The sequence below is a fragment of the Rhinoderma darwinii genome, chromosome 4 (genome assembly GCF_050947455.1).
Source record: "Rhinoderma darwinii isolate aRhiDar2 chromosome 4, aRhiDar2.hap1, whole genome shotgun sequence".
Lineage (NCBI taxonomy): Eukaryota > Metazoa > Chordata > Amphibia > Anura > Rhinodermatidae > Rhinoderma > Rhinoderma darwinii.
In genome coordinates, this window is record NC_134690.1 from 295,421,306 (window position 1) to 295,437,282 (window position 15,977).

At 42.3% G+C, this 15,977-nt stretch overlaps 1 protein-coding gene across 1 annotated transcript in view; it reads left to right on the forward strand.

Moving 5' to 3' along the window:
* Nucleotides 1-15,977, forward strand: part of EGLN1 (egl-9 family hypoxia inducible factor 1) — a 226,457-nt gene that overhangs the window by 182,063 nt on the left and 28,417 nt on the right. The window contains exon 4 of the mRNA XM_075862612.1: nucleotides 10,038-10,105. Coding sequence (XP_075718727.1) covers nucleotides 10,038-10,105 — 68 coding nt within the window. The remainder of the gene's footprint in view (nucleotides 1-10,037; nucleotides 10,106-15,977) is intronic.

Below are 15,977 nucleotides of genomic sequence, written 5' to 3' on the forward strand. Positions count from 1 at the left end.
GAATCCATGACGGAGTTATTAAAACAAAAAAATGATGATTTGGAAAATAGGCTGCGCCGGAATAATATCCGGATAATAGGAATGCCTGAGAAATCGGAGGGCCAAGATCCGGGCGAATTCATATCTAAGTGGTTGAAAGAGATACTGCCAGATGCACCTTATTCACAGGCCTTTGCAGTAGAAAGGGCGCACAGAGTGCCGGCAAGACCACCTCCACCGGGGGCCCCTCCGAGGCCGATGCTGGCCCGGTTGCTTAATTGTAACGACAGGGACATGATCCTACGTCAAGCCCGCCGACTGCAAGGAATTAAGTATAATGGCGTAGCTATATCCATATTCCCGTATTTCTCGGCTGATCTACAAAAGCACAGAGCTACGTTTATGGCGGTGAAAAGGCAGCTGAGGGATCTCAAAATCCCATATTCTATGGCATATCCTGCAAGGCTGCGGGTAGTGGATAGCGACCGTTCTATCTTTTTTAACTCTCCGCTGGAGGCCGACGATTGGGTGAGAGGGAGGAGATCGCCCCGCCGCGTGTGATCCCTTTGGAGGGTGAGGATGGAAAGTGCTGGAATTTAAAGATGATGCTGGAGTTTCTCAAGCGCCTGATGCAGGCTAAAAGGTTTCTTTTTGCTGGTTGATCTCCTGTGTTTAAGGAGGGATTCCAATGTTATGGTACACCCAACTTGAAGTCTTATCCGGCGGGTGGATAGATCCGGAGGCCCTGAAAAGGGTCATTCTTATCCTCCCCATTTCATTTGAATGGACTGCCGGGACTATCAATCTGTTACCATTCTGTTCATGGAGCTTGGCCTATAGTGGGAAGGAGTGATCCGGCCGAAGTGAAGAAGGGGTCTCAGTTGAGAAACCGCAGGAGAGATCCTAGTATATGCGCAGGAAGCATATTACGGTTAAATATTACTGATATATTGTTTACACTGCTGATTGATTTATAGTCCTCCTGTACGAATTTATGGAAAGGGCTTAAGATGTAATACGGTGTTTGAAGACGTAGATAGGGAAGGATACGTTAACACTGCCTAATAGCACGGGGCTTTCCCCGTTACTCTTTGGTGCCACGAGGAGGGCATGATTCGGCAATGGCCTATGTGTCATCTCGCATTGCCGATACAATTTACTGTTTATATGTTAGTTCTGTCGTTTATGTTTTCAACGCCGTATTTAGGCGAAATTATACTCCTTTACGAATGCAAATGTCTAAAAAGTCATACAGTGCAAAGAAGGTGGGGAAAGGTCGCTAGGGAAAGTATATTGATATTATGCAGGAGTCGGGAGCCATCTCCCCTCCGAGGCAGACATAGTTTCCGGGCCCACTAATGGCGTCTATACCGATCGTGTCTTGGAATGTACGGGGGCTGGGTACCCCGAGGAAAAGGGCGGCCATTTTTGCATGTATCCGTAAATTTAATCCCTCTATAATATGTCTGCAAGAGACTCATTTAATCCCAGACAAAGCGAGATTATTGCGTAGACCTTGGATCCAATGGTCTTCACACTCTTTTCATACGTCCTACTCCCGGGGGGTATCTGTATTAATCCACAAATCTGAGGTGGGAAGCGGTCAAACTTAAAGTGGATAATGAAGGTAGATATGTGTTTATACATGCTTACATTGACACTATACCATTTGTATTACTGGGCCTATATGTTCCTCCTCCGGCGAATACACAGATTTTACATGAGGCTGCCGCATCTGCTGCCGCTTACCCACAAGCTACGGTACTGGGCATGGGGGACCTTAACATGGTCATGGATCCCAAATGTGATAGATTTAGAGGGGAAGTGGATTGTGGGGTTGCACCAGTGGCTCCAACAGAGTTGAATTTGCTATTTCAAGAAATGGGTTGGATAGATATATTTAGGTGCAAACATCCGAATGTAAAGGTATACTCATGTCATTCTATTGGTAGGAATTCCCTGTCCCGTATAGATTATATCTTTGGGAACGCTGTAATGGTTCCGATGGTAACGGATATTTCTTATGAAGTAAGGGGAGTGTCAGACCACTCTCCGATGGTAGCTTGCTTCAATCACCCAGGGCCTGTGAGGATTGGTAGCTGGAAAATTCATCCATTCTGGCTCACCCTGATAGGGCCGCAAGATCGCATACCAGATCAATTGGAGGTTTTTCAAGATACCAATAACTCGTGTGATAATCTTAATATTTTATGGGATACCCTGAAGGCCTACCTTAGAGGCTGCTTGCGATCTACAATCTCCTACATAAGAAGGGAAGCGGCAAAGGAAGAGGGTCAGTTGGCACAGCAATGTAAAACATTGGAGGGCGAATATATAGAAAACTCATCGGAAGCAAATAAACATGCATGGCTGACGATGGGCCGTAAATACTTATTAGTACTACAAGAAAAAGCTGATGGGAAACTGTTTTTTGCTCGGCAAACCTATTTTGAATTGGGAAACCAATCAAGTAAATTGCTGGGTCATTTAATTCACCACAGCTCTCAGAGCTCAGCAATACTAAAGATTAAGGACAGTCAGGGCCGTGAGCTGACTGATACCCCTAGTATAGCGGCCCGATTCACCCAATTCTATAGGGACTTATACTCTTCCCAGTCTACGTATGATTGGTCCGAGTGTGTATCATACTTGGAGGACTTGAAATTTCCACAGTTAGATGTGGCAGGCAGGGATATGTTAGAACTTGATATCACGGAAGACGAGGTTACACAGGCATTGAGGGATATGTCGAAGGGTAAGGCATCGGGCCCAGACGGGGTACCATTGGAGGTATATCTTCGTTATTCTGACCAGCTCATTCCTCCATTATGCTCTATGTATTCGTATGCCCGGGGGGAGGGAAAACTCCCGGACAGTTTCTATGATGCCACAATTGTAGTGTTACTAAAACCTGACAAAGACCCTAGGGACTGTAGTTCTTACCGTCCTATTTCATTACTGAATCTAGACTACAAGATACTACAAGATACTTGCAAAGGTACTGGCAAATAGACTGAATAAGGTGATATTACAACTCATCCACCCGGATCAGGCAGGCTTTATGCCGGGGAGGTCCACATCTGACAATATACGCAAGGTTCAAATTTTGGCTCAAATAGGAGAGGCACTGAAGGAGGACTGGGCAATGGCATCTCTTGATGCGGCCAAGGTCTTCGATTCCGTTGAGTGGGCATATTTGTTTGAAGCATTACAGAGGTTTGGTTTTGGCCTGATTTTCATTAAATGGATAAAAATCCTGTATAAGGATCCGAGGGCACAAATTTTGATTAATGGTATAATGTCCCCTTATTTTCAACTCCGTAGAGGTACCAGGCAGGGGTGCCCTCTCTCCCCGCTATTGTTTGCAATAGCTATTGAACCTTTGGCGATACGTGTCAGAACGCACCCAGAATATCGGGGAATAGTGGTGGGAGGACGAGAGGAGAGGATTAGTTTGTACGCCGATGACGTGATATTATATATGTCATACCCGAAGGACAACTTGGGGCTAGCTATTGAAATCCTGAACCAATTCGGTAGATTTTCTGGCCTACATGTTAATTGGAACAAATCATTTTTCATGCCTTTGAAGGAAGTGGGGTGGGCGGAGGCTGAGCACGGTCTGCATTTAAATATCTGGGTATTATCATAAACAGGGACCATAGGCAGGATCGAATCACCAATATATTGCCTCTGTTAGACTATATCAAGCTCAAATTCAAGGTGTGGGGGGCACTCCCACTGGCAGTGACGGGTCGCGTAAATTTAATTAAAATGGTTATTCTGCCAAAATGTCTGTATGTTCTGGAGCACGCAGCCATACCAGTATATAAGGCCTTTTTTAAATCCCTACATGCATTATTCCCGGCTTTTATATGGGGATCCAACAGATCCAAACTTAGCTTGGCTACTCTGCAGAGACCTAAACAGGAGGGGGGAATGGCACTACCGGACTTGTTTATGTACTATCGCTGGGCAGTTGAGATATCTACAGCTATGGACAGGGCCGGACCCGTTACCAATGAGGGAACAGCACCTCGCTACATATTTGCATCTAACACACCTTTGGCCAGTGCTAGAAAGCTCCCCGGGAACTTATAAAAAAATGCTCCCAATCCACAAGGTGGCAGTGCAGGCATGGACGGCGGCCAAACAAATTTATGCATATGCAGATATACAGGTGGACATGCCACTATGGGATAATCCCCTTTCACATCTAATGGAGGGGCAGGCCCCCTCTTTCTGGGATGGCTTTGAGGTACGTAGAGTCGGGGATGTGTATACGGATAATGTCATTAAATCCTTTGCGCAAATGCAAGAGGACTTCCAAATCCCTAGGGAAAGCTTCTATAGATATCTGCAGCTGCGACATGCTCTCGCAAGTCAATACCCTAGGTCAGACCACGAATTCTCACGATTCCCTTTGATTGGAGTTTTTAAATCACAGGGCCCCCGGGGGCTGATCTCGGCTGTCGACACGGCCCTTATACAAGCTAAACTGGCCAATGTCAAGTTACCGGTAAAAGATAAATGGGAGAGCCTGATACCAGATCTGACAGGGGAGGAATGGGAGGATGTACTTTCATCTCCTATGTCTGTATCGCCGGCGGCAAATAACAAAATGATTCAATTATCTATAGTTCATCAGAGTTACCTCACGCCGGTGAGACTGCATAGAATGGGCAGATATCCTAGCACTGAATGCCACAGGTGCCGTTTTCCCAGATCTGATTTCTGGCATATGATCTGGGATTGTCCAGTGGTGGCCTCCTTTTGGGGGGAGGTGTTGAAAGTGGTTGAGGAAGTGGTGAAGCAGCCGATCCCCTTTTCACCCAAGATTTGTCTATTTGGGGTGCTGCCTGAAGATCAGTGGCCATTCCACATACGTATTTTATTGCAAGAAGTATTGTTCATGGCAAGGAAAACCATCGCACTTCGGTGGATGGATCAGAGACCTCCTAGGGTGACGAAATGGAAATCGTTGATCAATTCCATTATTCCATATGAGCGAGTATTATATAAGAAAAGAGGGTGTATTGGTAAATTTGATAAAATATGGCAGATTTGGTGTGATTCATCGTGTACCCTGTATGCTCCGCATAGATTCACAGACCTGAGGGACCAGTTGCTGCAACCTTGAGGAGGACGGATGTTGCATGATTGGTTACTTATAGGATTTCTATATTTTGTCTGGAATAATTAAAATTGGCCTGGAAAAGTATTTTGCCCGCTGGGATGTTATTACTGAGGGTTAACTATGTGATCTATTAGGTTATGACATGTTAAATACCACCATAGCCACTATGCATCTGTGTTCAAAATTTGTGTGACTACATAAATGTGTTTATTTTCTGTTATGTACTATGGACATTTGTATTGTACAATTCTTTCAATAAAACGAGTTTAAAAAAAAAAAAAAGAAAGAGTGGGTATTAATAGGGATCGCCCAATATGTAAGCTGCTGATGGAGAGCTGGGTTGCACTGAAAAAAATATTAGAGGTTAAGGAAGCACTGCAATGTATGCCAGTGTGGTATAATAAAAACTTGAAAAAATTGGAGAGTATTCAAGATGTAAGGGGGTGGATAAGATATAGTATTAAACACATTAAAGATTTATTTAATGGGATATTGCTCACTTTTGAGAAACTTAAAATCACTTATTCAATAAGAGAAACTTATCGATATATTCAAATACAGCATGCAGTTAGTAAAATTAGAAATAAAGAAAAATTTGTTGTACACAGGCATAGTGGAATTGATAGGCTTATACATAATACTTTAGTTAAAAGGGTTGTTTCGTCACTATATAAAATTATAAATGGTGCACTTTCTGGAAGTATGCTGCCCCCAAGCCAAGCAAAATGGTTTGGAGACTTAGGACTGTTCGATCATGACTGGTGGGTAAATTGTTATAGAAATTTTAAAAATTTATCGATCAGCGTAAAATATCAATTCATACAAATTAACATCTTGCACAGACTGTATTAGTCCCCTGCTCTCATGTAAATTTGATACTAACAACAGCTCCCAATTGTCCTAGATGCCAATCCGCAATGGCTGACTTTATTCATGTTATATGGACATGTCCTCACATAAAAATAAATTGGGTAAACTTTCATGAGGAAATTGGAAATTGTGTAGGGAGAGATGTACCTAAATTCCCGATTCTTGCAATTCGTAAAGGCAATGTGCCACTAGGAAATGTTTTAATTTTTTTTTTTTTTTTTTAGTTAAACTATTATTATTGAAGTGATTACACATTGTTTTAATTTTTTCACAAGTCAGGAAATATTATAAATTAGATTCTAATTTATAACATTTCCATGTGCTGGCCACTAGAGGGAGCCGTTCCCAAAATTGCAGCATGGTCAATGTGGTAAAGCAACCTCATTGCTTTATGCTGCAAATTTGGGGTATACACACTCTCTCTAGTGTCCTCACACAATCCCCCCTCCCTTATTCTGGCTAATCCCAGGAGAAGGAGGGGTTTCAATCTTCAAACCTCCTACACTGTGTGCCGCCATTTTCTGAGCGACTGCACAGTGTAAGAGGATTAGATACAGTGCCCCGCAGACAGTATCACACGAACATACACGAACATAATACACAAAACACATACACGAACATAAATTATCTTCTCCTGCCGCCTCCGCTACTATTCCTTGCGCCTTCGCTTCCTTGAACATATGGCCGGAAGCCGCGGCCGGAAGTCGTCATCTTACTTTCCAGCTGCGGCTTCCGGTCCACATGAAAACGTGCTTCGTTTTGGTCTGTGTGGGAGCGGCGCATGCGCCGTTATCCCACACAGACAGCGTATGCTTCAGAGAATGGAATGGCTCCCGTTCGCATTCTCTATGGGGTTGTATGTGCCGTATTCCATCTCTGTATGTGTCGTTAATCGACACATACAGAGATGAAAAAAAAAAATTCAGGCCCCATAGAGAAGTAAAAGTAAGAACAAAGTAAAAAGTAGAACATGAGAACACAAACAAATAAAATTTATGTTAATATCATATTAAAAGCAATATGATAAAAAAATCATAACACCTTCCCTTTAAATGTACAAAAGAGTTGGAAGAAGGTAAATATAACAAGGGACAAAAAGTTGTCATCACTAGACTGCTGCACATGGCCAGAATACTTATAGGAAATGGGGTACTGTCTTACCCCCTACAGTTGAGGAGTGGAGAAACCTTATGAAAAAAATGAAGTATGAGAAGCTTAAGGTTTTTGTCTTTTTAAATCCAGTAACTTTTTATTAACACAAACCATTTCCACATTTTACACAATACCAGTTATCGCCACCCCCTACAAGCGCTTATAAGTACATGCAGTGAGAGAGATGCACACACAGAAACATATCCCACCCCCCCCCCCACACACACACACCCTGGTGCACCCTACAAGAAGTGTCCTATCCATCCGTATAAACCGTTTTGCCAACAAACTAATTTAGCAGTTTACAAGCAGACATGTTACTTACAGCATCCTTCAAGCTTATACGTATAATTTTCTTATAATTACAGCCCCTTCATGTTTAGCCCTTGAACTAATCCATACTTCTAGATATACCTCTATCCCTCGTCAATGCAACAGAGGCCAACCCCGAGTCATCCAGCCAAGATGCCCACAACTCCTCATGTTTTTTCACAGCACCCCTTTTCAGGTGTATAGGTTTCTCCATGGCTACAAGCCAATTCACTTTAGCAATGAACTCTGATCTTGTGGGAGGTAACTCCTGCAACCATCGTTGAGCAATCCGCTTCCTTGCCATGTATAGTAGTCGAGCTATTGCGGTTTTAAATAACTCCGACCCCCGTAAATCGTCCACGTACCCTAAAATACGTACATATGGTGTCAATATAATCCCAGCAGAGTACACTCCGTTAATGACACTCACAACCTCCCTCAAAGGTGTCTAGTTTTGAACATGACCACATCATGTGAATAAGATCAGCATTATGCATTTTACATCTATTGCACACGGCACTATCTCTCAAGCCAATATCAAATAAGAACTGCAGTGTTTTGTACACCCTGTGTAAAAGATATATTTGTAATGATCTATGTGCCTCACTGAGCGACAATCTCTGGGTGTATGCCACGAGGTCCTGCCATTGTCCATCCTCAATAGGACCCACATCCCTTTCCCATTTGGCTTTAACCCCCAGAGGGGACCGAGAGTGCTCCCTGTCCAGCAAATAATTATACAACATTGAAATAATCCCCTTAGACATCTCCTTATTCCCAATGAGAGCAACAATTGGATTCACAGTACATATGAGAGTATCTCCCACAGAGGTCTCCTTCCCTAACGCATGTCTTAATTGCAAATATTCAAAGAAGGAAGCATTCGGCAGAGCGAACTTAGATTGCAGATCAGAGAAAAGTCTCATAGTCCCCCGTCATAGAGCTGAGCCAACCACCAAATGCCCTTGTACTTCCATCTCCCGAAACCTTCCAGACTCGTTACTTCCGGTAACCATGGGTTATTCCAAATAGGAGTGACCTGGGTATGTCCCTTTATTCCAAAGAAGTCCTTCACACTTTATGTATCCGATACAGAGTGGGCATTCTTTTAGTATGAGTCTTAAATTTACCTATTTCTACAGCTGCAAACAACCTATCGCACTGTGTGTATTGCCGGATGACATTCACTACCATATCCAGTGTTTGGCCCGTATCACCTAAAAATAACAACATGTCCTCAGCATACAGAGCTATGCGTTCTTCCAGTCCGCCACGACGAAAACCCACTATATCAGGATGATTCCGAATGTTAGCTGCCAAAGGTTCAATGGCAATTGCGAATAGCAACGGGGATAGAGGACACCCCTGCCGAGTACCGCGACCCAGCCGGAACACATCTGTTAAGGCACCATTTACCTGAACCCGCGCCACCGGACACCTATATAGCAACCGCACCAAAGCTATAAAACTTTCCCCTAAGCCCATGCGTTCTAGAACTTTCCATAAGAGCTCCCACTCTATACTATCAAAGGCCTTGGCCGCATCCAAGGAGCATATAGCACGATTCCCAGGGTTGTCCACTGGGATCTGTAAATTCAAATACACTCTTCTAAGATTAATTGCCGTAGATTTCGCGGGCATAAAACCAGTCTGATCTGGATGTATCAGAGTGGTAATGACTTTAGAAAGACGGACGGCCACGGCCTTAGCAATAATTTTGACATCCACTGGTAAAAGAGAAATTGGTCTGTACGAGTCAGGCAAAAGCGGATCCTTTCCAGGTTTCAACAATACAACTATTATAGCTTCAGTCATAGATTCCGGCACGGATTCTGTCACCAAAGCATCCCCAAAGACCTTTAGTAATTCCGGAAGCAGCACACTCCCAAAGTGTTTATACAGCTCCACCGGCAACCCGTCCACCCCCGGCACTTTATTATTGGCTAATGAGGCAGTAGCATCCTGCAGCTTGAGAAGCTTAAGTTTAGTAAAGCCGATCACACAGATCTGGGGTACCGAGGGAGGTGGGTGGGGGTGTTGGGTCTTTTTTTTTCTCCCTTTCTTCTTCTTCTTCTTTGATCAGCATGATCACTATATTGGGTTGTTGAGAAAAGAATTTGTGTTGGTGGTCAACAGGTTGAACAGTTGAGTAGGGATGTTCTTAACAGTGTTATCGCTGTAAAGGGGTTGAACATGTGTTGATCACTATAGAACTTGTGATTTTATACTAGGTTAGTGAAAATGGGGTCAAACATCGCTTTTGCTAGGATTAACAGTTAAATGAGGAGGTATTGTGAATGTGTTTAGGACCCTATTTCTGTAAATTCTGCCTATATAATATTTAGAATGATATATAAAACAAAGAAATAGAAGTTTGAGGAGCCAATTGACCCCTTTGTTAGGAATGGGTGGATGAGGAGGGGAGAAGAGAGAAGGGAAAACAGGGTGTTTATAGATTGGGTTTAAGGCTGGGGATGGAAGAGAATATATATGATGTATTTATGCAATGTCTTTGTGGATGTTTATTATTAATTTGTTAAATTGAAATAAAAAAAAGAATATTCTGTATTCTTATTTGTTCCAATAGGTATGCAATAACTGTATGGTACTTTGATGCAGATGAAAGAGCACGAGCTAAAGAAAAGTATCAAACAGGTAACTTTTTACGTTTGTCTACAGGAAAAAACAAAAGCACTCTCTTATACTTTTGCCATTACATTTGTATCTGAGAAATCTGAGTAAATTTAGAAAGGTGCTTTCTGCCTCTCCCTGCCATCTTTTTTAAGCCAGAATAAGTGAATTTTTTATTTTTTTTATCAGCTGCCTGAAATGTTTTTATTTCACAGTTACTTCATCAGACTAGCAGATCGTAATAATATTCTAATCTTTAAAGGGGTATTCCCACCCCAGACATTTATGGCATATTCATAGGATGTGCCATAAATGTCTGATAGATTTTGGTCTGATAGATGCTCTGGGACCCTCACCGATCTCAAAATCACCTGGTGAGATGACCCTTGGCTGCCATATCCTGGTGGAGAATCTGTGGCAAGTTGGCCTTGAGTAAGGAAACATATTGCTGAGCTGCGCTGTTTCTGTTACTCCCTTTGAAGTAAATGACAGTTGGTGATACAGTGTAATTTCTTCCTGCACCATGATGTACCTGTACGTGATGGTGCTGTGGGAGAAGTATGGAGCGAGCTCACGGGCTGAGCATGTTTCATCAGTTGTATGTTATAGCCGACATCCTGCACTAACGGCCCGGAATCGGAGATAACAGATCCTAGCTGATTAACTACTTAGATGCTGTGGTCAATATAGACCTTGGCATCCAAGCCGTTGGACAGAGGGGGGGGCCCCTCTGTCATCCCATTGTCCCCCGATGGTTCTTATGGTATGCCTAAGGGTATGTTCACACGCAAACGCGAAAACAGCTCCTGAATTCCAAACGTTTTAGCAAGTACTCGCGTTTTTCGCGGCGTCTTTTACGGACGTAATTGGAGCTGTTTTTCATTGGAGTCCATGAAAAACGGCTCCAAAAACGTCCCAAGAAGTGACATGCACTTCTTTGACACGGGCGTCTTTTTACGTGCCATCTTTTGACAGCGACGCGTAAAATTACATCTCGTCTGAACAGAACATTGTAAAACCATTTGCAAACAATGGGCAGATGTTTTCAGATGTAATGGAGCCGTCTTTTCAAGCGTAATTCGAATTACGTCTGAAAATAGGTCGTGTGAACATACCCTAACTGTGTCCATGTGTCTGCTGCTTCTACACACTGTTTAGATCCAGGACTGCCAGATCCTACACCCCCCCCCCCCCCCCCCATGTCCATCCAGTAATGAGCACAGATGTTTCTCACTAGAGGCTGAAGGAGTCTCCAGAGTGCATTATTTAATCTGCGCATGTCCTGAAACTCCAGGAAACGAACGCATGTGCAAATTACCATGAACATGCCTCCCTCCCTCTCCTGCCTTTTTATTGCTGAAGCAGCATGCTGTTACCAGGGGGGTGTGGCTTGCCGGTCAAGTGAAACAACGCAGAAATTCTAAAGCATGTATATTAATTTGTCTATATTCCTGCTTTAAACACATATAATAGTAGTATATATAAACCTCTTTGATAGCGTCATTGGAAACCCGGTGATGTGTTCAAAGAGCAGGGAATTGCTCTGCATTCAGCCTTGGGGACATAGAAAGGACCCCAGGGCTGTCTGTTCAGTCTACCTGCTGTTACTGCGCTAACAGGCGCCTGTGTCATAGTGACACAGTGTAATGTATTAGCGTACAAGAGTAGGCTAATGCATTATAAGTAAAAAATAAAGTTATAAATAAAGTAACAAAAATAAAATAAATGTCCCCAAAAAAAGTTATTATTTTGCATAAAATATATTTTATTGCCCCTACATTAAATAAAAACAAAAAAACCTACAGATATTTGGTATCTAAACGACTGTAATAACCTGAAGAATGAATCTAATAGGTTATTTAGCGTGAAAGGTGAAAAGGATAAAAAATAAACGAACAACGATGCCAAGAATCGCTTTTTCCTATATTCACGCCTTAAAAATACTTTTTTTTCTACCCCCAAACTGCGGAAAAAAATACAATTTCTCCCGAATAAAACAAGGCCTCATACGGCTACATCAATGAAAAAATAAAAACATTATGGCTGCTGAAATCAGAGGTAAACTAAGAAAAAAATTAGCTGGTCATTAAGGCCGTTTCAGGCCCGTTCATTAAGGGGTTAAATAAAGTTTTTCGTTTATATATAAAAAAAAATATTTTCCTAATTGGTGTAGCTGCATCTGCAAAAGTCAGAACTATTCTAAAAAAAAAAATCATATGTACCCCAAAATCGTACCAATAAAAACTACAAATCGCCCTGCAAAAAACAAGCACACACACCACTCATCGATGGAAAAATAGAAAAGTTATGGCTCTAAGAATATGGCAGCACAAAACAAATCTTTTTTTGAACATTTGTTTTTGTAAAAGTAGTAAATCCTAAAAAAGATATATATACATTTGGTATTGCCGTAATTGTTTTGACCCACAGAATAAAGTTAACATAGTTTTTTATCGCAGGGTAAATACCGTAATAACCCAAAATATAGAGGAATCGCAGCCCACAAATTTATTATTTTTTCAGTACATTATATAGTACAATAAATGGTGACATTTAAAAACTGCAACTCGTCCTCCAAAAAACAAGCCCTAATACAGCTTTGTCGGTAAAAATAGAGAAGTTATGTCCCTTGGAATGTGGGGAGGGAAAAACAAAAACTGACCTGGTCCATAAGGGGTTAACCAAACCATTGTCTATCAAAAATATCCCTATTTGTGTGCAGAATACAGGCGGTAATATTTCTCTGCTTTTCTGTTTGTTTGTTTGTTTTTGTTTTTTTTGCTCACAGCACCAGGTTTGCCATTAATGGTGGGCATACTGAATGATTGTTCAGGGCCCCGTCGAGAACAGGACCCCATCATCAGCAAGCTAAACGTAGAACAGAGAAACATTCTGCTTCTCTGTCAGCTGTTTTTTATTATCACAGATATAATATGTATCTTTTATGCTGGGTTCACATGGTTAAAGAGTTTTTTGTTGTTTTTTTTTTTGCTATTTTGCAAAACCTGCACCGATTTGTTGCGGTATCGGCAAAAAAAAAAAAAAACACATTATAATCGCGATGTGTGAACCCAGCCTAAAACAGTCCTCTTTACCTCTGTTATGGCAGTGTAGTAACTTCTCAATCTCCAGTAGGAACTCACATAGCACCACTCCTTGCTCCTGCCTGGACGTATTGAAGAACCGGGCAGAAACACCAATTGTTACGGCTACATAGTAACTTTTCAATCTCCAGTAGGAACTCGCATAGATGCTGGGTTATTTAGGTTAAAGAGGCTCTGTCACCAGATTTTGCAACCCCTATCTGCTATTGCAGCAGATAGGCGCTGCAATGTAGATTACAGTAACGTTTTTATTTTTAAAAAACGAGCATTTTTGGCCAAGTTATGACCATTTTTGTAGTTATGCAAATGAGGCTTGCAAAAGTCCAAGTGGGTGTGTTTAAAAGTACAAGTCCAAGTGGGTGTGTATTATGTGCGTACATCGGGGCGTTTTTAATACTTTCACTAGCTGGGCGCTCTGATGAGAAGTAACATCCTCTTCTCTTCAGAACGCCCAGCTTGTGACAGTGCAGATCTGTGACGTCACTCACAGGTCCTGCATCGTGACGGCCACATCGGCACCAGAGGCTACAGCTGATTCTGCAGCAGCATCAGCGTTTGCAGGTAAGATCGACTTACCTGCAAACGCTGATGCTGCTGCAGAATCAGCTGTAGCCTCTGGTGCCGATGTGGCCGTCACGATGCAGGACCTGTGAGTGACGTCACAGATCTGCACTGTCACAAGCTGGGCGTTCTGAAGAGAAGAGGATGTTACTTCTCATCAGAGCGCCCAGCTAGTGAAAGTATTAAAAACGCCCCGTTGTACGCACATAATACACACCCACTTGGACTTGTACTTTTAAACACACCCACTTGGACTTTTGCAAGCCTCATTTGCATAACTACAAAAATGGTCATAACTTGGCCAAAAATGCTCGTTTTTTTAAAATAAAAACGTTACTGTAATCTACATTGCAGCGCCTATCTGCTGCAATAGCAGATAGGGGTTGCAAAATCTGGTGACAGAGCCTCTTTAAAGAAAGTTTGTGTGTACACAGAGCTCTGAATTCCTATTCAGAACTGCCATCATTTTATATAGCAGCATACTGACAGCAGTTTATATAGCCAATATGACGTATGTGTGACATGTCCACCAGGAAACCGAGAGAATTAGTACACAACAGTATATGTTTACGTTACACAATGTGGTCAAGTTAAGGCTCATTTACTATATACAAAGTGGTCAAGTTAAGGTTCATTTTTTATGTACAATGGTAAATGTTTACGTAACATAGTGTGGCAAAGATAAGGTTAATTTATTATACACAAAGTGGTCAGTTCAACAGCTGGAATTCCTGTCACTCCCGGTCTGTTAACTGACACAATAGAATCAATACATAGTTTCTTTGTGTTTTCATAAGATACGTTGATCATTCCCCAAATTGATACATTAGCAAAAAGTTAAATTGCTTAATGTTTCCCTATCACCTCCTGTCATGTTCTGATCTCTATTAGTTAGTGCAGGAAAGGAAGAAACTGAACAAGATCAAGCAGGGCTGGGCGATTCTGACCTAAATTAAAAATCACGATTAATTGAACATGTAACCTCGATTACGATTAATTAACAATTTAGACCACACCCCTTTTGCAAGCCATGCCCCCTATTTGCATTCCACACCATTGAATTAATATAGATTCCCTAAGTCTTCTGTATACTACTGTATATAGTATACCCCTGACACTTTCACCCACACAGTATAATGCCCCCGTAGCTGCCCCCACACAGTATAATTCCTCAATAGCTGCCCCCACACAGTTAAAGCTCCCTATAGCTGCCCCCACACAGTATAATGCCCCATAGCTGCTCCCACCCCCATAGCTGCCCCCACGTAGTATGTCTCACAGCTCCCCTAAACAGTATAAAGTCAAACTTCTGCCACACAGTATAATGCCCCATAGTTGCCCCTACACACTATAATAGCGCATCAACCCTGTATATAAGCCCCATCATCCGTGTATATACAATTGGGGTGGGCACTGACTGCAAGCCATGGTGCATGCGGGCATTAAACCAAACAAGAATGGGGCAGGCATTAAGGCGGGGAAAAAAACGGGACGAACTTTGAGGAGACTGTGGACCGATAGGATGCCTGAAACGCCGGTATATGGCAGAAGTCCAGCAGAATCTGAAAATATGCACGCCGAGCTGCTCACAGATGGGCACAAGGCAGTGACGTTATCGCGCCTGTCTGCACCGAGCCGTGAGCGGCCGGCATTACATAGGGAATAGTAGAGCAGGGAATTGACCTCTCCATGCTTCACCGTAGCATTCAACTGTATCTGCTTCCTGAGAACGCAGATACAGTTGAACCCAGAAAAATCAGAATTTAAAAAACAGAAATGCGCAAGATGACGTCTGTTTTCTGCTCTGAATTTTGGTTTCGTTTTCCTTTTTAATTAATTGGCCGGCCCTACGATCAAGTCATTCAAATCTGCACCATGCCATATGCGTTATGGATTTCCCATGGTATTTGCAGTGGATTTCATCAATTGTATTGTATTGAGTTAAATTCAAGTCTGCATGTTAATGCATTTGGATTTCCTTTTTCAGGATTTTTCTACATACACGTTATTGAACTTGATGCGGAAAATCTGCATCAAAACCGCAGATAAAAGCAAGTAAAATCTGCACCTAATATTGCGTTTTTTTAAATGCATTTTTAGGCCTCATGCACATGAACGTAAAAACGGCCATAATTACGGGCCCATAGACTTCTATTGGCCACGGGTACCTTCCCATTTGCTTAAGGGAAGGTGCCCGGGCCGTTGAAAAATATAGAACATGTCCTATTTCA